At 43.6% G+C, this 23688-nt stretch overlaps 1 protein-coding gene across 3 annotated transcripts in view; it reads left to right on the forward strand.

The window, feature by feature from the left end:
- The window catches only part of SEC24C (SEC24 homolog C, COPII coat complex component), a 65980-nt gene that overhangs the window by 12342 nt on the left and 29950 nt on the right, over positions 1 to 23688 (forward strand). Inside the window, exons 2-10 of one of the 3 annotated variants that reach the window (XM_074999734.1) lie at positions 198 to 400; positions 3428 to 3514; positions 5704 to 5827; positions 7780 to 7955; positions 9345 to 9821; positions 11899 to 12029; positions 14290 to 14358; positions 16238 to 16349; positions 21727 to 21854. In XM_074999734.1, the coding sequence (XP_074855835.1) occupies positions 226 to 400; positions 3428 to 3514; positions 5704 to 5827; positions 7780 to 7955; positions 9345 to 9821; positions 11899 to 12029; positions 14290 to 14358; positions 16238 to 16349; positions 21727 to 21854 (1479 nt within the window). In that variant the 5' untranslated portion in view covers positions 198 to 225. The remainder of the gene's footprint in view (positions 1 to 197; positions 401 to 3427; positions 3515 to 5703; positions 5828 to 7779; positions 7956 to 9344; positions 9822 to 11898; positions 12030 to 14289; positions 14359 to 16237; positions 16350 to 21726; positions 21855 to 23688) is intronic. The other 2 variants (XM_074999735.1, XM_074999736.1) reach the window with 2 other exon arrangements.

Here is a 23688-nt window from a genome sequence, read left to right on the forward strand (position 1 = left end):
AGATAAGAATTCTCTTCTCCTGGTAATGCCAAAGGCAATTTCTTGAAGACAAGCGAGAAATTTGTACAAATGTGTTTCCTCCTTGGTATCTTGGGGTTATTAGTAGGGTAGCTCCTGCTCAGCTATTTTCATAGCAAGGGTTACTGTTTTGGTCTACTGCTGGCTAATCGTGTTTTCTTTTTTTCCCCTCCTTGCAGGTGAGACCAGCTTGGGGATGTGAACACAATGAGTGTAAACCAGCAAGCTCACACAGGGCTTCCTTACGGGCAGCCACAACCTGGGTATCAGGGATATCAACAGTCTGGTTATGGAGGGCAACAAATGCCTGGAGTTCATCAGTCTCAGTATGGCGCTTACAATGGTCCAATGCCAGGATATCAGCAGCCAGCCCCTCCACAAGGTACTATTAATCTAGTTTTAGCAGCTTAATACCCTGTGAGTTTTTGGGTGCATTGGATATGCTTTTCCAGAACATGAGATCTGCTGTTAGCTAAATGCATATTTTATAGTATAATTTCTCTTCTGTGTAAAAGATCCTGCAAGCTAACTCAGCAGAAGTCAAGGCAAAAGATGGATTTTGTTGTGGTGCAGCATCGGTGTTGCTTACCATTTGGTTGCATAAAAGCATTTGACCAGCTCAGTAGGATTTAATTTTTTTAGTAGCCTGCAAATTAAATGTTAAGAAGGCCCAGTGGCAGCTTGTTCCCTGTAATTCCCCCACTCATGCTCCAGGAGCATGAATACACACGGCAATATCCATGCGAAACTTGTATTGCAGGCAGTAACAGGCTGATACCAGGTATGTGACTGAGGCAGTTCTGTATTTATTCATTTATTTTTACTCCTGAATCCTCTAAGTTTGGCAAAACAAGTGGTAGATATGTGGCCACAGTATAAATAAATACATTACCAATTTAAAGGGGTACTGTCAATGATAGTCAAAATTAGATCTGCTTTTATTTTGCATCTTATTTTCAAGGGAGATGTCATTTTTCTCCATCTTCAAGACAAGCACTGCTGTAACAATAGTGCAGAATCAGCAGATAAGCACATGAAAAAGCACAACTCTGTTATAGCTTATGATGGAGGAAAGAAACCGATAAGCAAATAACGTAATTTTTATCCTTTAATTTGCTCTTCATAAAAAAATTGAAAACTACATTTTAATATATCTTTAAAAAAAGAAAAGTTAAACTTGCAGGACTCAAATTCTGTCACTCTGGGCATAGGTACCTAATGTGATACCCACTACTGACCGCCTTTACCCCTTCACTGTTTAGTAGCATAACAAGTTGTGCACATGATTGAAATCGCTTCTAAGATGACAGTAGTTCAAATTTTCATTAATTTTCATCAATTCATTTTAATGTTTGTCTTTTTACTTTGATCAGTATATGAAAGTTTTTAGTTGTGGGAGGAAAGATAACATCTCTCTTCTCCAGTTTTGCTGTTAGAAAATGAAACTGCCAGGTGGCTTTCACAGTCTGATACTGCAGTGATTATAGGGCTTGAAAATATTTCTCTTTCCAATATCTGTGGCTATCTTCTAAATTTTACCCCTTTCCGCTCAGTTGTATTTTAGTTGCACTAGCAATAAAGCACTGCTTAATTATAGATGTAGCTGAAAAAACAATACTGAATGCCTCAGTAAATTGGTGATACTGGGATATCAACCTTTTTGCCCCTAGGGCCCCAGACCAAAACCAGCTCAGGTCAGTAGTGACTGGAAATTGTCAATGCCAGCAGTTGGTTGGTCTAAGTGCAGTGAGTTTGATCTGACTTGTTCCAGTGGGCAGGTGCTCACAACCCAGAACAACAATTTACAATAAAGATGAGGCGAGTGGTTAAATGAACCATGGGGTCTACTTTCTATGTCCTACTTAGAGGTGGTTCTCTCTGATCATAGTGGAAGCATATTAGTGGGATGATGAGAAGGGCACTTTAATTACCTGATGGTGTGCACCATACCTCTTCTGCACATAATTTCATGGACCAAAGCCTTTAATCTATTGGTCCAGCACTTGTCAATTTATGCTGGTGAGTAGCTCTTGTAAAAAGCTTGTTTGTGACACAGGCGGAGGAGAGAAGAAATGTACAATGCTCTGAGTTTTAACATAGGAGCCAGAAGTGGACATCTGTTTCTATGACTGCCTGACACGAATGTAGGAGGGAATTGGAGGGACATGCGCAACACAGCATGAGGGGAGAACAGAGGAAATAATTGATCCAATTTAAATTTATTATTGATCTTTAGTCCAGGGGACACAAAACCACTGGCATATATTCCTGCACTTTCACCTGAGGGTGAAGTAATTTTATTATCTTTTTACTTGGTGTTATGTTGTCAGCGACTGGATACATGCACTGCCATGTATAGTAGCTGAAATGCAAAAATGAGAAGTCCCCTGAGACCTTATAGACTATCAGAATTTTTGAAGTATAAGCTTTCGTGGGCAAAGACCCGCTCCATCAGGTGCATTGGAATGGAAATTCCAGGCAACTTTTAATGGGACTCCAGAAGTGTTGTTTGTTTTTGTCATCCCCCTGCCCCACCCCTCAAAAAAAAAAAGACTTCTCCCTTGCTCTACTTCTTGCATCACCTTCCAGAGCTGACCAGCTACCTTCTCTCATTCTTCCTTTTTTTCGGCCAGCTCTTTGGCCATTATTCTGCTCCTACAAGATACCAAGGTGTGTGTCTCATGTAGTGGGAGTAGGAGTCATTGGCTCTGTGTGGTGTAGAGGCCATGATTCAGCTGAGAATTGTAAGGGGCTGGCAGAAATTGTCATGTAATCTCAGACTTGGGTTGAAGCTGTATTTAAAAACAGTGGAGAGGGATCTCAAAAGACAGAAAACAGTGACAGCTACACTGTACTTTTAGAGAGGGAATCACATTTGCTGACGCTACTTCTACAGTAGTAATAGTCCCAGTTGGTCGGAGAGTGGAGGGAGTTCCATGCCACTAGTTTTCACTTAAGTGGGTTAGAGGCATGATGTTACACTGTTGACTGAGCTAGTTTTTGTTAGAAGAATGTGGACTAAACCTGCCATGGGTTGAGCTTGTCTGAGTATTTCATACTGGACAGTTGCTTTTTCTGGTAAGTTTTTACTGAGAAAAGCAAGTGTATGGAATTCTCTGAATGTCAGATTGCTGCTGACTTACTTGATGTTGATCAGGGCTGCTACTAGGGAAGTCTGCATTATCTACAATGGTTAGTTAATTGCCCATTGTACTTTCTAGACAATGGAATAGTAATATGGAGTAGCAGAGCATAGGGTATGTTTCAGGATTTGTGGGGTATAACAGATGTAGCATGGCTCTATCTGTAGTGCTTTCTCTGTTCTAAACTATTTCAGCTGGCATAATCAACTTCACCTCTGAGTGCTGTCTCTCAGGATTTACTTGCTGGTGTATTTTTGTTTTTCCAGGTTACTTTCCTCCTTTGGGGTTCCCTTTGAAGGGCTCTCCTGCTTCCCCCAATTCTGATACTCCTGCTCTTGCTCCTAATATCCTAGGTAAATGGCTTTCTCTGTATGGCAGTGTTTGTGGTGTTGGTGTCCTGATGTCCATACAGCAAACATAGTTTCTCTAAGTGTTTTTGTAAAATCTATTATGTCAGTATTTGAGGTGGATATTTTGTTTCAAAGCGGTGAAGATGCACTTTATTTGGAACTGGGTGTTATACTTCTGGCCAGCCCTCCAAAAAAAAATGCATGCGTGTGTGTGCAAGAATTCTAATAGAAATTCCTGATAGACATAGTTAGGTCTAAATCAGGCAACGTTCAATGGTCTGCCCTGTTCATTTAGAGCATTTTGAGGTCAAAACTGCACCAAAGCCGCTAAAACAATTTCACTATAAAGAAAAAGTGAGATTCTTGTCAAAATGTCTCAGGACAGTGCAGCTGGTAAACGAAGTGCTCCAGTAGATAGGCTGTTACTGCTGTGGAGTCTGCACTGGAGAAAGCCAATGTCTTCAGCAGAAAGTAAGAAGGGGTTTACTGTTCCTTCTAAGCTGCAACACTAATATTTCCAGATAATTTTGACCAACAGCTTTTTAAAGTAAATATTTTCCAGTGATTTCTTGGAGCAATTACCAGGAAACAATTAAAGAAATGTGTTCATGACTAGTGGGGATATATTTGCTAGAGACTGAATTCTGACGACAAAGTTTTTAACTTCATTTTACATGTTTATGCATTTCAAGCTATGCTAACATTAGAGCTATCCCATTATGATCTTCTAGGAGAGAGTCTAGATATGCTTTTCAGATGCATGGGATAGGCACAAGGTAAAGTGGTATCCACAGTTCCTAACAGGTTGATAAGGAGACCCCAAAATGGCATAACGTTTTGTAAGTTAAGTGCAAATAATCGCCCATTTTGAAAAGATACAGCAGAAATAGAAGTGGGTCAGATGAGCAACTCAAATGATTAGAGGCCTGGAGAGACTTCTGCGTGGGAAGAAAAGATGAAAAGCATTAGGACTGTGTAGTTTAGAGAGGACACAAGTGAAATGTGACTTATTAGAGGTGTGTAAAAGAAGGAATGGTATAGACAGTAAACTTAGATGTCCCTTTGTTCTTGGTAGTGTGAGGCAAGGCAGATAGGGCATTCAGTGAGATTTTTGGCAGCTCATATAAAACTACTGAGTGTCCAAAAGTGTGTTCTTCTGCATGATCCTACCAAGCCTATGATTTTATATTCTGTTTTGGTGGTAGAAGCAGCAAACACTTCTCTGGCATTGCCCTGTGTAGTGTGGAATTACTAGGGAAGGCGGCGGTCTTAGTTTCTCCGAATTATGTCCACACTGTAACTGAAGCAGTTTGATGTGAGACCAAGTCCACTAACCACTAACATTCAAAATTAACAATAACTGCTGTTTGAGCATGTTCCCAAACTGTATTACAAAAAAAAAATAGTGTCAGGAAATAATTTTATAAATTATGTCAGCAAATGCCTTTCATCTGCCAGTGCAGATATAGAAAGTGATCTGATCTTGACATGAAGTCCAACCTCACCACTTCTGTTCCTTGGGTTTAAAAATAACATAGCTGCTAACATGAGGGGTCACACCCCTGTTACTGAAAATGGGACGGGAATTTGAACCTGGTCTTTAGTGAGCTACTGCTTGTGCACTTCCACTGCTGAGGCTTAACCAGATGTCATCTAGATCTCTAATGAGTAGGGGTAGACAACACAGTGTCTAAAAGTGCTGTCATCCTGTTCATGCTAGGGCTTTCACTGTTGCTATGAATGGAGCAACTCTAGTGCTTCAGCAACGGTAAAAGGTCAGTGTAGACCAGAGGTGGGTAAACTTTTTGGCCTGAGAACCACAGCTGGGTATGGAAATTGTATGAGTGCCATGAGTTCGGATACTACTGATGTGGTGGAGGGGGGCACATGGGAGGTGGCAGAGGCTCTAGGGGGTGGTACGGAGAACTCTTCAGGAGTCCTGTCAGTAGTATGCCATACCAGGCACGACCATAGGCCCCCTAGCTGGCATAGGTGCAACCCTGGGCAGTTTTGAGACTCAGTCATGAGAGTGAGGACATAGGTGACTGAGGGGCCAGATGTGGCCCATGTGCTATAGCTTGCACCCCTCCAGTGTGGATTTAGCCCTTGTTCACAAAGCATTAACCTCCTTTTTACCTTAGTTTTGTGGGTACCTGGTAATCTATGCAATTAATTTTTTTCTTTCTCCCTAGGTGCATTAAGAGCTCCCCTTCCAACCTCTGGAGCAGCTGTTCCTGCTGCCCAGCCAGCATATAGTCAGTTTGGGCAAGGAGATGTGCAGAATGGGATTACATCTTCAGCAGTCCAGATGCAAAGGTACTTACAAGAAGAGCAAGTCATAGGAAAGGTTTGGGACACCTTGAATCTTATCAAGCTGCGAGAGCACAATACTACTTCTGTCTCCTTTCCCCCTCCCCAGTTTCCATCCCCAAAAAAGTGGGGGGGGGGGGGGAGAATCCAACTTTGCGTCTCTTTTGTGCCTTCTGTAATAAAGATGTTTTGAAGTATGTTCTGATTTTTCCTGCTACTTTTACAACATGTGAAAAAGAAAGGAATGCAATCAAAATATCAAAACTCAGTGAGCAGACATCTCAGATTCTGAGCATTAGTGGGAACAGGGGGACCCCTTTGAAAATCAAGCTAAAATGCCTTTTTTACTCCTTTAGAATAATATCTCATGAGCTTGAAACTATAACGTTACTTTCTGAAACGTTTTGCATGTTACCTGTGTTCGGTTGTTCATGAGTGCAGGGCTGATATCTTTGGGTTTTTAGGTGAGAACATTGACACTCTGGTGCAGACCATGTTTAAAAATGTGCATGTACTTAAAATACAGGTGAATAGGAAAGAGTGCAAACTTTAAACCGACCATCTTTGAGTGGCTATTTAATATTCAGACAAATGTTTCTAAGTCTTAGCTCCTGAAGAGGAATCCAAATTCCATTCATTGCAAAGACCAAAACATACTGAGGCATTAGAAAGTAGGTGGTTATTGCCTGTGGACAGTCTCACTTGTTCGTAAGTCAGAGCGCTCAAACTCTCAACCCAAGCGATGTGGCAAATGAGTCACTGAGCTCTGAAGTAACTTCTCTCCCCTCCCCCTTTTTATTAAGCCATCATTTCGGCCTTATTTAAACTTTTATTATTGGCTTTTGTAACCACTTTGTATTGTCTTTAAATCCTTCTTGCATGAACAGAATGTGCTGCTTTGTGCAGGACCAAAAGTTAACAATGTGTTTTCCTATGGTGGATTTTACACATTGATCGTAGAAAGAGTCTTCCATGCTATGATGCAATAAGTATATATAACATTTCACAGTAGAGAGAATTTGCTATGCAGTCTGAATCTTTGCCTTTGGAAAGCTTTTGGAAAGACTTGTGTGGTAAACCTAGACACTACAATACAGTGCAAAGAATGGCTGTCAGTAGTTATTGTTGTTCTATTCAAAAGCATCCTCTCAAAAACATTAAATTGTAGTGGACCTATGTCATCAGGCTTTTTTAAAACTCCAGTAGCCTGTTCAGCATCCATATGTTTATTTTCTTACATTAGCATTAATTCTTGTCTTAGCTTGAGCTCATCATCCTTCTCTTTGAAACTTCACCATCTGCATCCTTGTGGGAGTAACTTTTTTTTTTCAATATTGATTCTGGCTTTTTTATGTTCCGTTTGGAGTTTAATGTATTCTTCTTCATCATGCCAGTATGTTTTGGAGGCTGGCTGGGCCTGGGTCTTTATGGAGCCAAACAGCATTTCTTTTACTTGGCTGTAATAGTTTCCAGTGATTGACATTAAGCATTTCCTTTTGCCAGTTGCCCAAAGTGGCTGATCACCTTAGTTTGGCAGCTTCTCCAGGCTCAGACTTAGGGAGGAGTGATAATGAAAAGTATAAAGCAGGTATCCCACTTGGCAATGCAGACACTGCTCCTATGCCAGTGCACTGTAGCAGTAATTCTAAGACAGTGCTGTGCCTGACGTGGGAAAAACAAAAGCACTCTGTACTGGGAGCTGAATCTGCTTCTTATGTTGTAAGAAACCCTGGATTTTTTGAGAGCAGTGTTACAGCATATTGAAAGACATGCAGAAGCTGTATTTGTACTGTACGTCAGACTTCTTGGCCACACTGCTTCATTCTTGTTTTCTTAGAACTTGAAACCAAGAAGGTATGTGTTGGGAATAGTCACAGTTTGTAAAGCGTGGAAAACTGTAATTCCTCACAAAGAAGGGACTGTTAATGTTTGTATTCTTTTCTCCTCTCCCCTCACAGGCCCTCTGCATCTCAGCCATTCATACCAGGCACTGCACCTACACCTGTTAGCCAGCCAGCTACCTTCCAGCAATATGGCCCTCCTCCAACCAGTGTGCAGCAACTGACCAATCATATGGCAGGAATGCAGATAGGCAGTTCAACCTCAGCTCCTCCCCCAGCTGGACTGGGCTATGGTGAGTTACTGTGTCTTTCAGAGTTATGTATGTGTAATTGCTTTCTGTGTGTTTTGTATTTTGCTAGTGGAGCCATTTCTGTTTTGTGTGGCAGTTACCCTCTTCTAGTAGGGTGTGGTGTTTCCTAGACGTTGCGTATTAGGGTACTATTCAGGAGATCTTATAGTGACAGGAAGTTACCAGAGCAGGCTGAACCTGGGTACCCTTTTCTCTGTTGTGTCATTTCTGCTATTATATTTGGCAAAACATTGCCTTTGTATAGAAAGTTGGAGATTGTAATGGAACTAGATTTTCTCTGTGTGAAAACACTTTTATTGAATTTGAATTGTCTTAACACAGTTTTGCTTAGCTTAGTCTGTACTGTAGCATGATTGCACTTCGTATTTTTAGGAGGAAAAACAAGTGAGATTTAAGTTTGCAAATTCTATTGTACACACTTAGTGAAATATCTTTCTTAAATTTTCCACTATAAACTAGTATGACCTTTATCAGAGAGGTAGCTACATTAGTCTGTATCTTCAAAAACACCAAGAAGTCCTGTGTCACCTTATAGACTAACGGATATTTTGGAGCATAAGCTTTTGCAGGCAAAGGGTCTTTAAGCTTATGCTCCAAAATATCTGTTAGTCTATAAGGTGCCACAGGACTGCTGCTTGTTTTTATAGTTACCTTTAGCTAGTATCATTTTGGTACAAGGAAATTTGCATTAAGGATATAGTCTGTCTTGCATGCTTAGGTTTTAGCTACATTGAACTTCTGTTGGTAAAACTTTTGTAAGTCAGGGCTCCGAAAGAAACACTCCCTACCAACATAAGTTTCACCAGCAGAAGTGCAGGTGTAGACCATGCTATGTCAGCAGAAGTGACTATTCCCAACGCTTTGTTGAGAGTGAGTTACTTACTCTGGCAGGAGAGCTTTCTTCTCCTAGCTAAGAGACACTATGCTGGAGACAATACAGCTCTCCTGCTGTAAGGCCTGTTATGTAGACACAGCCTCACAAGGAGAAGTACCAGTGGTAGAAGATAAAATTCATTTTAGCTTTTCAGTCTGGTTTGCCCTCTGCTTAGTGGCCTTAATATTAATGGAAAGACTCACAAAGTTGAACAGCATGAAATAAATTGCATATGTTCCAGGGATCAAAGACCATATGGGAGGGAGGGGAGTGATCATTGTTCTGGACCTCTTTGGAAACTTCAGCTTCCCCAGCCTCCCTGCTTCCCCAGTTTCAGATGAGCTTCCAGTACATTTTTGTTTGGATTCAGGAGCTGATTGTAGTTTGAAGCAATCAAGGTTAGGTTAGAGGGCATGGATTTTGTTTGTGCTCTCTTAATCTAGGTGTGTTTCATTTGTGTGAAAGCAAATAATGGTGATAATGCTTCTGCTCACCAGGTCTCTCAACATCAGTTCCTTCAGCCTCAGGAAGCTTTACTGCAACAGGATCTGGTCTCTACGCATCTTACTCCTCAAGCCAAACACCCCCTTCTGTTAATATGTCCCATGGATTGCCTCCTACCAGCCTATCTCCAAGTCTTTCCTTGACGCAACCTGCTTTTTCTGGTCCACCAATGTCAGCCCAGCGCCTCCCCCAAGCCGCCAGTGTTGTCCCCCCTCCCTGCTCCACGGGGATTGGACCTTCCAGTTACCCTCCTACTGCAGGGGCCCCAAGACCTCCAACAATACAAGGCTCACCATTACCTGGACAAGTTCCTACTGGATTACCAACATCCCAGCCTAATCATGTGTCCTCACTACCACCTCATCCAGCCATGTCAGGACCTCCCCTTGGACCTCCAATGGCGGGACTCCAGGGACCTCCTCCTCCTCCCACATACCCTTCCCAGTCAGGATACCCAGTGCAACAGAATGGTAAGTCATCCCAACTCTTCTTCTAGTCTTAATATAAGGTAATGGTCAGTCTGCATCAACCATTGGTATTGGTTGTGTGTTCCAGTCATCCAGGACAGAGGCAGTAATTAAAGAGTCCAATATTTCTCTGTCCTTTAGGAAGGATGTTCCTGCCAAATGCACTAGGTGCACGCGATGGAAGATCTCTCTGCATTGCAGGAAACCATGGACTCATGGACTTTTAGGTGTGACAGTGCCTGGTTCCTGATTTCTGTCTCTTGACGTGTTGCTTTCACCAGAGTGCTCTCTGCAGCTTGTTTAGAACTTAGAAGAGAGTCCTGAGATCACCCCACTGGCTGTCTCTCTAATGGAGATTTAGTATTTACTCAGTGCTGCTTGGTCACTCTTGGTGCAAACTGAGTGAAACTGAATTAGACTGGAATTATTCTGACTTGGACTACAAACCATTTAGTACCTTATGTTTGCATTGTTCTTTACACTGGTCTTCCTGCCCTGAAGCATTTGTGGTTCATAGTAAATGTGTTGCACTTTGGTTAAATTGACATTTGCTTTCTTCAATATTCAAAAATAGGAAATTCACAAAAGCTAAATACCAGTGCTTGTGGATTAAAATGCATACCTGACAAGCATGGAGAGGTTTGTAACATGTTAAAAGTGGACTGCTGTCTCTTCCTTCTCCTTTCACCTTGAATTTTCTGTCTTGGTGAACTACAGAGCAGTACATTCAAAACTAAGGAAAAGTAGCGTTTAAACATCAGAACTGTAGTAGTCATCCTGTTGTGGTGCCTGCTGTTGATCACTGTGTTACGGAGTGGTATAGATACAGAGGAGGGGATGCACACTCCTGAGTTTTAACCCTGACTGAAGTTCTCTCTTTGATTAGGTGACTTTATCTCTCTGAATTTTTCTTCCTTTGAAGTACACTTCACTGCAAGGGTGTTCAGGAAGAATTAATTGATATATTTCAGTTATATTTTCCCCTGAATGAAAACACAGAATGATTGTGACCCTTAATGTTGATAGCTAGCTGCAGTGATCAGGAAGATGTTCCCTGCATCATTGTACAGTTGGCTGGGTGAAGTTCCTTGCCACTATCTGTCCGGTAGAGTTTATCACTGGCCATATCTCTTAGGTCATGCCTGTGCTAGTGAGCTTACAACAGTCACAGCTGAGCCAACCTAGCAGTGCCACTGCAAGGTGAATAGTCTCTGCTGTCAGGCTAGAGCTCTCCCACTGACATAATCAAACCACCCCCAATGAGCAGTGGTAGTTGTGGCATTGGGCAAAGCTTGCCCAATGACATAGCGTTCTGCACACTATACTTAAGCTGGTAAAATGCTTGTCATTTGTGGTCAGAGACACATGTTTTGCTGACATTAGTGGCAGTATAGACATGGCCTAAGTGTTTAAGAACACTGCTGGGAAGAACTATTTCTTTGATAGGAGTAGTAACAGGTTTATAGTTGTCTACCTGTGCACTGTCTTCTGTGTCTCTTGCATCTAATAGATCTTGTATCACCCCAGAAATTTCCATTAATAAGGTGTAAAGCAAACTGCAATGATGACATGCAGTTTAAAAACTAAACAAATGAGAATAGCAGAGGTTTAATTTGGGCTAATCCCAGGCAACACAAGTTTGGTGGCAAGGTTTGTTAGTATTTCTTTATTTTGTTAGTCTGGTATGGGGTCTGTTAGCCAGACCTGTAGCATGGCTTTTGTTTTTTCAGAAGCTTTTATGCAGATCTAATACTACTTGCTTAAAGGACCAGTTCTCCCCATTTCTGAAACAGGATCCAAAGATGGATTACTTAGCTCACTATTAAGTCTGGACAGTTCCACTAGTGACACAGTTGACAACTGAAGAATTCTGATAACTTTTTTCAGTCGTAGCTACTTGAAGGATGGGTAGCTGTCCGTTTTTGGATTAGAATGACAAGAACAAGTTATTCAGAAAATGTTTACTAGTATTTGTATGAAAGTGGCTTCAGGGAGTTCTTGTGATGGGCCAGAACACCTTGCGTTAGCTGCTGTACCAGTACCAATTAGATGTGCTTTCATTTTGTTGTCTCTTTTTCAGGTTCCTTTGGACAGGTTAGGGGCCCACAACCAAACTATGTTGGCCCTTATCCAGGAACACCAAATTATGGGAGTCAACCTGCACCACCTCCCCCACCAAAACGCTTAGATCCGGACTCCATTCCTAGCCCTGTAAGTTAATTCTGTTCTCACCCACGTGTTCCTCCTCCTAGAACCTTGTCTTATAAACGAAACTGATACCTGCCTAAAACAGGCCCCAGGGCTCTGGCGCTTGACTTTTTTCTTCATACTTCTGCCCATGTAAGTACGTTCTGAGAATATAATCTCTGTACCAGGAGCAGTGTTATCCAGTGATTAGTGCATGGAACTGGTTGTAGGAAATCTGAGTTCTGTTCCTAACTTCATCATTGATTTCAGTCTGTGGCCTTGAACACAAGCCTCTCTGCCTTTGTTTCCCTTTCCATGGCAAAGGGATACTTACTGTCTCAGAGGGTCATAGACTACTGTTTGTAAAGGAGATTAGAACCTTGGATGGTAGTTACAACACAAGTATAGTTTTGCTACTGCTCATTAGCCCTATAACACTGGGAATCCTGAAATGATGGCACTCATTTTCAGGGTGCTGCTTTGTTCCCTTTTTGCATGTGTGAAGGGGAGAATTCCTCAGAAACAACATTCATCCCCTCTCTTGAGGAGTCTCATCAGACTGCAAGCTTATTACCCCAAAAGAAAAAGTATGGGGGGCTTCCAAGTGACTGCTGACTTGTCAAAATAGTGCATATTGTCACTCACAAAGCAGCACTACCCTTTTGAACAGAATTTGATCACTGTCTGTTGACCTCTCTGTTCGTGGCTCTTCGGAAGGGCTTACATCTGCTGGTTTATGCACAGCTCGTGACATATGGTCACGCATTCTGTGGGCATTGTCACCTGAATTTTCAAACCCTCCTACTTCATTGATAGAACAAAGTTCCATCTTCCAATCCAAAAGAGTTGACTGACGCAGTTCCTAAAACTACACTAACTCTGTGTGTCACTGAACTTTTTCTTATCCATCTTCTGTGAGAGAAATAATTGAGTTAAAAACCAATGATGACTTCCTTTGAGTAGGCCTGAAGAGCTTGTTTATAGTATGGTGGGTCATTCTTTGTAAACATATTGTTACGCAGTCATACCAGAATCTGATTGAATACACAAAATCATCTGGACTATGTGTACACTAGCACGTTGTTTTGAAAGAAGGGGGCTCTTTCACAAGATCCCAGGGTGCCTCTCCATATAAAAAGAACTCTTTCAAAACTAAATCAAAAGAATTTGGAGCTTCTTTTAAAAGCTTTCCCTTTCCTGTTTTCCCGTTTCAGGAAAAGACGCTCCCCCTTATGAAAGCGTCTTTCTAAAGAAAATGTGTGTAGATGCTTCGCAGGGTGCTTCTTTCAAAAGAACAGTCTTCATTTTCGATCCCTGGCCTGTTCTTTTGAAAGAGTGGGAGGTTGTGTGGATGCTCTCTTTCGAAAGAAGCTGTTTTGGAAGAGATCTTCTGGGAGAGCTTCTTTTGAAAGAGCTCTGTAGTGTAGACATAGCCCAGCGGCATTCTGCTGGTATTTTGCTGCTTTAAGGTATAACCATAAATGTGTTTCCTGTCCGCCCTAGCTGTAACTTCAAAGCAGCTAGTTAACTCTGCTGCCAAGGGTGTTCTGTGAAGAATCATGGGACACTTGCAGTTTAAGGGTGAGCTATTTCTCAAATGTGAATCTTCAACAGAAGGGAGGCTCCCGAAACAGGCAGGGAAGTGCAGGCAAACAACACTGTGAAACAGCAGCCCCTGATAATTGCTGCCTGTTAGCAGAATCAGGAGGAGTAGAGGATGAGCCTGAGCTGGTATTTTTAAATTGTTTCTGATACAGACTTTTTCAAGGCAATGGTTTTGGTCAGTAGTTTGAAGCCAGGTGTAAGATTAATCTGGCTTCACAATATCCCCGATCTAAACAACAGTATAGAAATCCTAAACTCTTCTAATTTTGATTGTGTTTGTGCTAAGGACTTGCTTTTTGGAAGGAATGGGGGTATTTTAATAACTTTGCTTGCTTCTCTCCTCTTTTGCTAAATTAAATCTCAAGAAACTGCCTCCATTGCAGCATGTTCTTATAGCCTAAATCCCCAAATTCTAACAAAAGAAGCATGTTAGCTATTGTCTGCCAACATGATGTTCAGAGCTCAAGAACAGTTCAGTGGCAAGACAGATTCTCGGATTCATGTGTAGTATCAAAGCAGATGTGTTCTTTCCGTCTTGTTGCATGATTGTACAAATGTATAGATCTAACTCCAGTGGTGTAAATTTGGGCAGAGAGAAGTAACACTGTTACTTTTTGTTTTATTACTCTTTGTTTTTCTTTTTGTGGCACTCTGTTGCTTTTTTAAAAACAAAAAAAAGCAACTCAGTGAGCTGCCACCGCAGCAGAAACCCAGGCACCGAATAGACCCAGATGCAATTCCTAGCCCAGTAAGTGCGGTGTCTGTTTACTGTTATCTGTGTGTTGACCACCTTTGCATGCTTGCGGCATAAACTTCACTTTACTTAACCCTGCAGCATTAATCCTTTATCCTTCTTTCCCACCCGTTTCTGCTTACCTCATCAAACTGAATAAAATAGACACCACACAGGCACTCATATTTAATCATTTCCTTTGTCATGAAATAAGGGGCAATAGAAAGTGGGCAACACTTTGGAAGCAGATTATGAAGAATGTCTCCACTCTACATTGCCTGAGCCTTCACAGCAAAATATCTACCAACATCAAATTCCAGTTGGAATATCTCTGACATGAAAAATGCAGTATGAGTAGCTACCCACTCTCTCTGCATACCATGTGTGTTACGTGTACACACTTTGTTCCTTCATAGAAGTCTTCACCTGCGTAAGTTGAGCTTGGTTACTGTTCCTTCTTGAGGAGCCAGTACAGGGCCAGCATTTGACGCAGTTGTCTCGCTTTTGAAGTAACCATTTCGTAGTGATAATTTCTCATCTGAATTCCTTAGCAGACTTCCTCTGAGGCATGGGGAGTGATAAACATTCTTTAATTAGCTGTGATTCTATATCATTATTAACAATTAAAACATTAAAATTCTAAATTAGAAATGTTCCTCAAATCTCTTTTAAACAGAAAGTATCCACCTTTGAATTAGAATGAAATGGTGGATTTGATTTTCTGTTACCCCTGTATCATTTCTGCCCCATTAGTGAAAGTTGCTCACGTGATGCATATCTAATCAGTGATGACACAAACTTCATTTAATTTGTAGAGTATTAAGAAGAGATTTTTTTTCCCCTGCAATGGTCAGTCTGATTCTTAGAGCTGAACATTCCACTGTCACAGCACATATTGTGTAAGGGTAACAAGAACTTCTGCTCTATAAAACTCTGCATGTTAGAACAGGTTGTAAAACTGAGCATATAATTTGGGAGGACTGGATTGTTTAGTGGGGTCAGTGCCAGATAAATGCTTCTACTAGATTTGGCATTGGAATTGTAAAAGTCGAAGGGACTCAATACTCTTATCTCCCATTCTGTTGTACAGTTCAGTGGAAACTCTTAAGCCAAAAGTGCCATTTAGTTCATAATGCATAACCTTTAATTAGATGTATTCTTCAACAAGTTTATTGTGGTAAGCAGTGGCTTTAATACTGTTGCCATCCTGACAAGCTCAGCTTGAATGATCTGTAACAGTCTGAGTTATGAACTGGCCTGGTGTCCCAGAAGCTCAAAATATGAACTAGCATGAGCAATACATAGAAGTGATCAAATTCCTTCAGAGTTGCCATATTTTAGATCAGAGCCTAATCAGAGATAACAGCCTCACTTTGTGGGAAGAACAACTGTCAGCTGCACAGCTCAGAAAGAAAAGGCTGACAAGAAAGGAAGTGCAAGCTGAAAGTTGTTTGCATTCTATAACAAAGTTGTCAGAGATACCTGGTTGTTACTGTAGTGGCAACAGGGTATCCTGGGAAGCAATAAGTAACAGACTGCTGTTAGAAATTGTTTTCTTGGCCCAAATTTTGTTTTGAGTCCAGATCAGATCTTCAATGTAAAACATGCCAGTCTTCAAAATAATTAAAACAAAACGGAGGTTTTGCAATACTGCAAAAGAGGTTTAAATCTTTTTTTGTTGGAATAACCCCATCTCCTATCTTATTCCCAGTTCAGAAATATTAAAAACTGACTGCTTGGTAAAGCTTAAATTAAGTTTAGCTTCTCAGTTCTTAGTGCTAGTAATTTGTCCCAATCCTTGTGTGACTGGTCTAGACTCTAGATTTTGTCTCCCCACCCCCATGTCACTATGAAATGGAGCTTGATGTAGCTAACATGCTGCTTTCCATTCTAGATCCAAGTAATTGAAGATGACAAAAATAACCGCGGATCAGAGCCATTCATCACTGGCACTAGAGGGCAGGTCCCACCCCTGGTTACAACCAATTTCCTGGTGAAAGATCAAGGTAAAACACTGTTCCCTCCTTACATGAGTCCTTCCCAAACAAAGACATTACGAAAGATCCAATTACATTATTGTTGTACATTCTTAATGCAGAAGTCTGAGGGACATTCCTTTTGTGGTGTAGGGGCCAATGCGCTAGCTTTGTACCAATGGAGGCCAAAGTTCAAATGCTATTTAGGTCATAAGTGAAATGAGCAGAGGCTCAACGTGAACTCCAGTGTGCGTTTTGGCCTCCTAAAGCTAATCAAGCAAAGGCAGTTGATGCTTTCTTGGGGAAGACCTCAGAACTACTATAGCAAAGAATGCTAGAGAGGAAAAAATGTTCTTCGTTGCGTGCTTGCTCGTGTGGATTCCGTTCTAGGGTATGTGCACACCTACATGTGGCCACTGGGGATTTTTGCCTTAACCGTATCCATAAGGTTGTCTGTGGAGCCTTGAGTGCCATGCTCATTCATTGGTATTTAGGTACTGCCAGGCCCGTGCCCTCTCAGTTGCTTCTTATCACTGCGGTGGTTAGTGCCTTTCCCTTGCCTAGCAAGGACTAGCAGTTCTTCTGCTTCAGTCTTTGAGCCTTAGGGACCTGTAAGTAGTATAGCTTGAGATAGTCCCAGTGGGCAGATCTTTGAACAGGATCAGTGGAGCTTTGGTCTGGTACGTTCCACCTGCGACATCCTAAGCCTGCTAGTAAACTAAAAGAAATTAAACATTAAGGCTAAACAATGATAAGTTCAGTGGGGTAGTTTCCCAACTTCTGGAGGTATGTTTTCAGGCCATGTTGGACCTGATCTCCTGTATGAAAATCTACCTGCTCCCTGCGACCCAAATGTGATACTGTTGTGACTCGTGGGTGCCCCCACTTCATGCCTCTGGCTTCCTGTGCTGCTCTTCTCTCTTGGAAGTTTTTGTTCCTGGTTGTTATATCATCTACCCGCTGGATCTCTGAGATCAAGGGTCTTATTTGGAGCCATTCTTTACAGTATTCTGCAAGGACATGGTCCAGTAGTGGCCGCATGGATGTTTCACAGTTTCATACCAGCCAGGACATGTACATGCCTGTCTCCTTTCTGAAATCTCATAAGTCAGAAGAGGAGTGCAAGTTGCACATCTGGATGTCAGGAAGGCACTTGCCTTCTGCCTCATCAGAACTAAGCCATTTAAGAACTCGGTGCAGTTGCTCAATATGGCGATGGGTAGAATGAAAGGCTCCACATCGTCTGCTCAGAGCATTTCATGCTGGATCGTTGCCTGTGTCCTTTACTGATATGAGCTGGTGCAAGGGCCTCTTCCAGGGGACACTGACTGACCACTTGACTAAGGCACTGGCTTCGTTTGTGGCCTTCTTGGCCCACATGCCAGCACAGGGCTGCAAACTGACCGCCTGTGTGACCATTCACTTCCCATTGTGCACTTACCCAGCAAGCCTGAAGTTATGCTATCTTTGGCAGTGCAGAGCTGCAAGCTGCATGGCCATGAACTCTGAGCCCAACTCCATTAATACTGCTGTGAGTCACCTAGAATGGCATAGACCCAAATAAGCACTTAAAGAAGAAAGAAATGGTTACCTACCTGTCATAACTGTTGTTCTTCAAGATGTTGCTTATGTCAATTCAGTTACTCTCCCAAAATAAGTTGTAGCTAGTGCTATGAAGATGGAACTCCATGGTGGGGAGGTCGGGTGGAGAATTACTTCCACTTTGCCTGGTAAGTCCCTCAGGGCGCAGAACTGATGACACTTGATTGTTGCAAGTAACAAATAGGTCCACGCTCAACAATGTACTGGAACTGCTCACAGGTGAGAGTGCCTGTTCGCATTTCAGGCCTCTGATCAAAAACAAAGCTACAGCTTATGTTGGACATTATGGCCTGTGTGTTCCCCCTAAGTGAACAGGAAGGAGCAAGGGCTCATGCTCTTGCATGAAAGCCTTAAAGCTCTGGACATGGTGTATCCAACACAACATCACCATATCAGCCACCGGGGGCCTCAGAAGATCCTGGAGGGCTTGCTGTAACTCTGGAGCAAACCCACAAAACTGCAACCTTCTGTGCACTCTAACAACTATGGCTGTCCATCTGGCTACAGAGTCTGCAGCATCCTAGGCTGCCTGCAAGGAGGCCTGAGCTACTGTCTTTCCCTTCTTCCTCTGGTGAAGAGAACTGTTCCCTCTCTTCCTCCTCCTCTCCTGCCCCTGCCCCGGAGGAGCAGGTACTTACACTTTTGCATCTCTTTCCACACACTACAAACCTAGCCATCTAGTAATGTTTGCCGTCTCACTGTTCAGAGTAATAGCTCATCCACGGAATAAACTTTTTGACTAAAGAAGTCCAGTTTTTTGGGGTGCTTTTCCTGGATATGGGCCCCCATTGGATGGTACTGCCACTAAAGCTCTTGGAGAGGTTATGAAAACGGCTCATCTCCCTTGACTGGTATGGAGTATTTGTGTTCTCTACTTTTGGCTGTAGGATGGAGCAAAGCGAAGGTCTGCCGGGGGCTCTAACCTAGTCCAGGATCATCTTGCTAAGGGGCAGAGCCTGTCTGGAGGGATCATTGCTGACAATGTTGAGTAAACAACACGTCATCTCTTTGACCACTTCAGCTTGGATACCCTAGATCAAGTGCATTCACTATTGAAAGTCCTGGTGGGCCTTGTGGTCATCTTGAGGTGTGGAGTATCAGAGGGGTAGCTGTGTTAGCCTATATCCACAAAAACAACAAGAAGTCCTGTGGCATCTTATAGACTAACAGATTTCTAAGAGCATAAGCTTTCATGGACAAAGACCCCCTTCTTCAGATGCATGGGTTCCAAAACGGCTAATGCAGGAGTGCTGGTCCCCCATGGTCATCCTGGAGGCCAAATGTTCAGTGGCACCATAGCCCGTGAGGTGACAGCAGAATAAGAGCGGTGCGGGGAAGTGTGTGTCCCACTCTGATGATGGGAGGAGTAGGATCCCGCGTCAGACTGAGGAGGAAGACGAGCTGCGATGGGAAGGCCAAGGTGGTGCTTACCCCCATTGCTGCTGGTGAATGATGTTGCAGAGAAGTCTGAGCCAAGACTCCACAAAAGGGTTTTCCCCTAGGGTGTCCGGGGTGCCATGTGAAAGCAGGGGGCGTCTCCGCAGTGCAGAGTCCAGACTCTTCAGGGACTGGGAGAGCAAGCAGGTCTCTAGCAGCGCAGGTGCCTCTGTGCTTTTACGGTATAGTTCCCTGTAAGTTGGGTGCTCATGTGACCACTCTGGAGAGATTCAAAGCTGCCCAGCTGATTAGCAGAGCACCCGCAGGTAGGCTCGTGTTTCTGCTGGTGATGCACATTTGCATGTATCTCAGTGCACATAAATTATTCCATACGTGGATGAAAGAGCAGAGGGAACATTGGTAGACAGCAGTGTTCCCTGTAAGCTGAGCTCTTGGGCGGCCACCCCAGAGAAATTCATGTCCTGTCCAGCTGGTTACCACAACCACCTGCAGCCAGCAGCTCGTGTTTCTGTTGGTGGTGCGCAGTTGCACACAGTTTGATGCATATGACAAAATTTATTTGGCCCATGGGTAGAAAAATTTAGAGAAAACACATGTCGACGGTTCTCCATACTGACCTGTACTCTGCTGGAGGATACACTTGCTGCGCCAAAGTTAGCGGAGCTTGTGATGGTACTGAGGCTGGCAGAAGCGGCTGCTGCAGTGCCAGAAAAAGAGCAGCATCAGGCTGTTTATTTCCCTGGCCTGCTGCCTTTCAGCACTGGGAGTAGCTTGTCTCCTGGTGCTTACGATGCTGCTTCTGAGGCACTGGGAAGGAGAGCTGGTGCCAGGGTTCTTGGCTGGCTGCAGGCACTCTCCACACCAAAGCTGAGGTACTTGGTGCTGAGTCTGAATGCAGCTCAGATGCTGGTCTTTGGGCTGCCTCCATGAGGAGGCCCTTCAGCCTTGTCTCCTAGTCTGTCTTAGTGCAGGGTCTGTTACCTCTACAGATCTGGCAACAGTCTGTCTCATGAGCTTCCCCTGAGCACTTCAGTCAGCTCAAGTACAGGTCGCTTGAGGAGCTTGACTTGCCACAGGAAGTACAGGGCTAGAGGCCTGGTGATGAAGGCATGCTCCGGCACTGGGGAGCAGACAAGCCTCTCCAATTAAGTGAAAAAGCGTCCAAAGCTTACGAAGTAAACTGTAACAGAGAAGCACAAGGGGGGAAAAGCCCATGGGGAGAAATTACCTCAGCAGTGAGGGAAGTTCCAGCAACTGTCACAAGCCATAAGATGGAACTGAAGGGGTGTGGCATCGGTGGGGCCCTTTGTAGCGGTGCTCTGAGCATGTGGCACCAGAGCGCTGGAGCTGACCCAAAGGATACTACAATGGGGAAAAAAATTCCGGCAGCTGTGAGAGCATGCGTACACCTCCACTGGAATGGATGTGCAAGCAGTGTTTTTGAGTACAAGTGGGATGCACCCATACTGGAGCAGCAAGGGTGTTGCACATCAGGACTGAGGCACATTGGAAGTGTTACGGGAAAAGAGAGTCTTGGACTAGAAATGTGCTGTGATGTTTCCTCTGGTGAATGGAAGGCTTTCCTCGAGCTTGAGGGGTGAGTGAGGAAAGGAAGGATTTCCCTGTATCTGTCTGCGTTACGTCTGGCTACAAGGACAGCTCTTGCTCCCACGTTTTCAAAAGTGCGTAAGTTCCCTTCTGAGCTACAGAAACCAGTTCTCTAGTTGTCGCTTTCTGTGCTTCCAGACAGCAGCTGTTTTGCAATTTTTACTAACCTTTGAGCAGGGAACCCTACGTTGTGACTGCACATATGTAGCTCATGATGTTTGTTATAGAAATCATCTTTTTCTTTTGCGATCACTTGATAACATGTTGTTCTCCTGTTTTGTTGATGGTTGATCAGTCTGATTCTGGAGCCACAGGTCTTACCACATTAGGGGCAGGTGTTAGTAACTGTTTGAGGGGTGTGGGGCAGTTTTTGATGCACTTGTCTTCTCTGCCTGTCCTCCTCTGCACAGCCACAGGACCTCTCAAACGGTGCCACCCCCTCACGGATGACTGCTCTCCACTGAGGACGGCCTTGGGCAAGGCTCTCCCAAGTGTTGACACAGATGCTGCACTTTTTCATGTGTGCCTTAAGCATGTTCTTATATCGCTTCCACTGGCTCTTCCTCTGTCCTTCCCTCAGCTCAGAAAACAGAAACTGTTCAGAGAGGCACTGATCAGACATCCAAACCACATGATCAGTCCAACGAAGTTGTTGTTGAATGATAATGTCTTCAGTGCTGGTCACAGTCGACTCTTCCAGGTTGCTAGTATTTGTGCACCTATTCTTCAGGAGATATTTAGGGTACAGAAATCTATAACCTTTGTTAAAAGCCTGTATCTACCTCTGTTCTGCCTCCAGGTAATGCCAGCCCACGCTACATAAGATGCACCTCTTACAACATCCCCTGCACCTCTGATATGGCCAAACAGTCCCAGGTTCCCCTTGCTGCTGTCATAAAACCACTGGCTACACTGCCCACCAACGAGGTAAGAGCAACATCCTGGACCTGCCATTGAGAGGCTCTGAACTGCTGGTATCTGTTTTTTCAGTGGTTGGTTGTCTGTGGGTGCTAGATCGTTCAAAGTTCTGTGGAAGGAGAGTTGAGAGTCTGAAGACTAAGCAAGCATCAGTCCTCAACAAATGTGCACCGTAATAGTGAGGCAGAAGTGGTCTGGGCTGTGTTCTGTGAAAGAAGTGAAGAATCTGACCACTGTATTTGGTAGATAGTTTACCACTTAATCAGCAGTGAGTCCACTAGTTTCTTCTTCACCCTCCTCACACTTCCCACCAAACAGGTCAAATACCATGTGGCTAAACTGTTCATTGGCAGCGCTGCTCACTTAGCTGGCTCTACCTGGATCCCCACCTCTGGACCCCTTGGCTTGCTCTGCCATGAGTACCAAAAATGGCTTCAGTCACTGCGGTGAAATCTTTTCTAGCAGATGAAGCTGTGAAATCAAGAAAGTTTCTGTATCCAATCGCCCTCAGTTAGCTGTGATATGCCTGTGTGAGTACACAGCAGCATGGGGACTGGTGGAGAGAGCACAGGCCTGAGGTTCAGGAGTTTGAGAGCTGGCTGTCTCTGCTCTGATTTCTTACTCCTCCACTGCTTTTACTTTGCATCTGTAAAGTGTGGCTAACCACTACCTATTTCATAAGGCTATTGGGAAGCTTCGTTTGAGGAGCAGGTTAAAGAAAAGTGCCATGAATCCGTGCTGTTGTTACAGGCCTGATTACTCATCTTTATATTGCTGCTTCTAACCATGAATTCAATGTGTCCTTGCAGGCCTTGTGTCTTAAGTTGAGTAGTGCAGCCTGCTCAGCCAGTAAGTGTCTTGGTGCCTTCAGTGTACATGGGAATCCATCAAGTAGTGCACTCTGAATTGGTTTTATTGCAATTTTTTTTTGTCACTTAAAAAGCAGTCTGTAGATTTTTGGAAATCTGTTCTCAGTTTTGATCATCTGAATTGTCCTGGCATTGATTCTGTACTGTGGTGCCTAGGAGGACAGATAAAATGAGCTACAGGTGATAATTGGATGCGACCTCATTTCAGAGGCCCAGTGTGGAGGGGGAGGTTGCCATACAGATTCTGTGCAAGTGGGGTATTAAGTACAGACCAGTGCTCATTCTCCAGACCTTGACTATGCTTTAAATCAATGTGGTTTGTGATGTCCAGCAAAATGTGGCCTAGTGCAAAAAGCTGTTTCATGACTTCACATGGCCTGCTGGTTCTGGGAACTTCTTGACTCTGAGTAAGGGCTGCCTCCCTTGTGAAGGGGCCGGGCTGACAAATGGGTGCTCAGCCGAGTATGCCGCACCTGTTGAGAGAAATAAGACCCTGTAAATAGAACTAAGATTGTGTGTATGAGGTGTGAGGAAGGAGAACTGGGATTGTTACAGAGGCATTCAGATAAATCCAGAATGTTTGAAATCCAGCACCTGCTCCTCCGATGTGACCTATGTTTGACGGTGTGGTGGTGGGGTGAGCAAGGATTTGAAGCTTCGGGAAGTAACCTGATTCTGCAGCCTTGAGGGATGCGTGTGCATTCATGTGCGTGTGCGAATGTGCGCTCCTGTAGAGTGTGGTTCTCTTTTGATGGTCACTTTTTTTTTTCTTTCTTGCCCTGAGGCCTGAGACAGGTCAGTGTGTTGCATGGGCAAGGAAAACACCCCGGTTTCTTGGCTTCTGGACGAGGCAACCAGAGGAAGCAGGGGGTGGGCTGGGTGATACCCAGCATGGGCAGCATTGAACTGCCAGGAGGGATGATGGTAGGAGGGCCTAAAGGGGAGTACGGTAAACTCTGGAGATACACACAATC

Source organism: Carettochelys insculpta, chromosome 7, assembly GCF_033958435.1.
Source record: "Carettochelys insculpta isolate YL-2023 chromosome 7, ASM3395843v1, whole genome shotgun sequence".
NCBI lineage: Eukaryota > Metazoa > Chordata > Testudines > Carettochelyidae > Carettochelys > Carettochelys insculpta.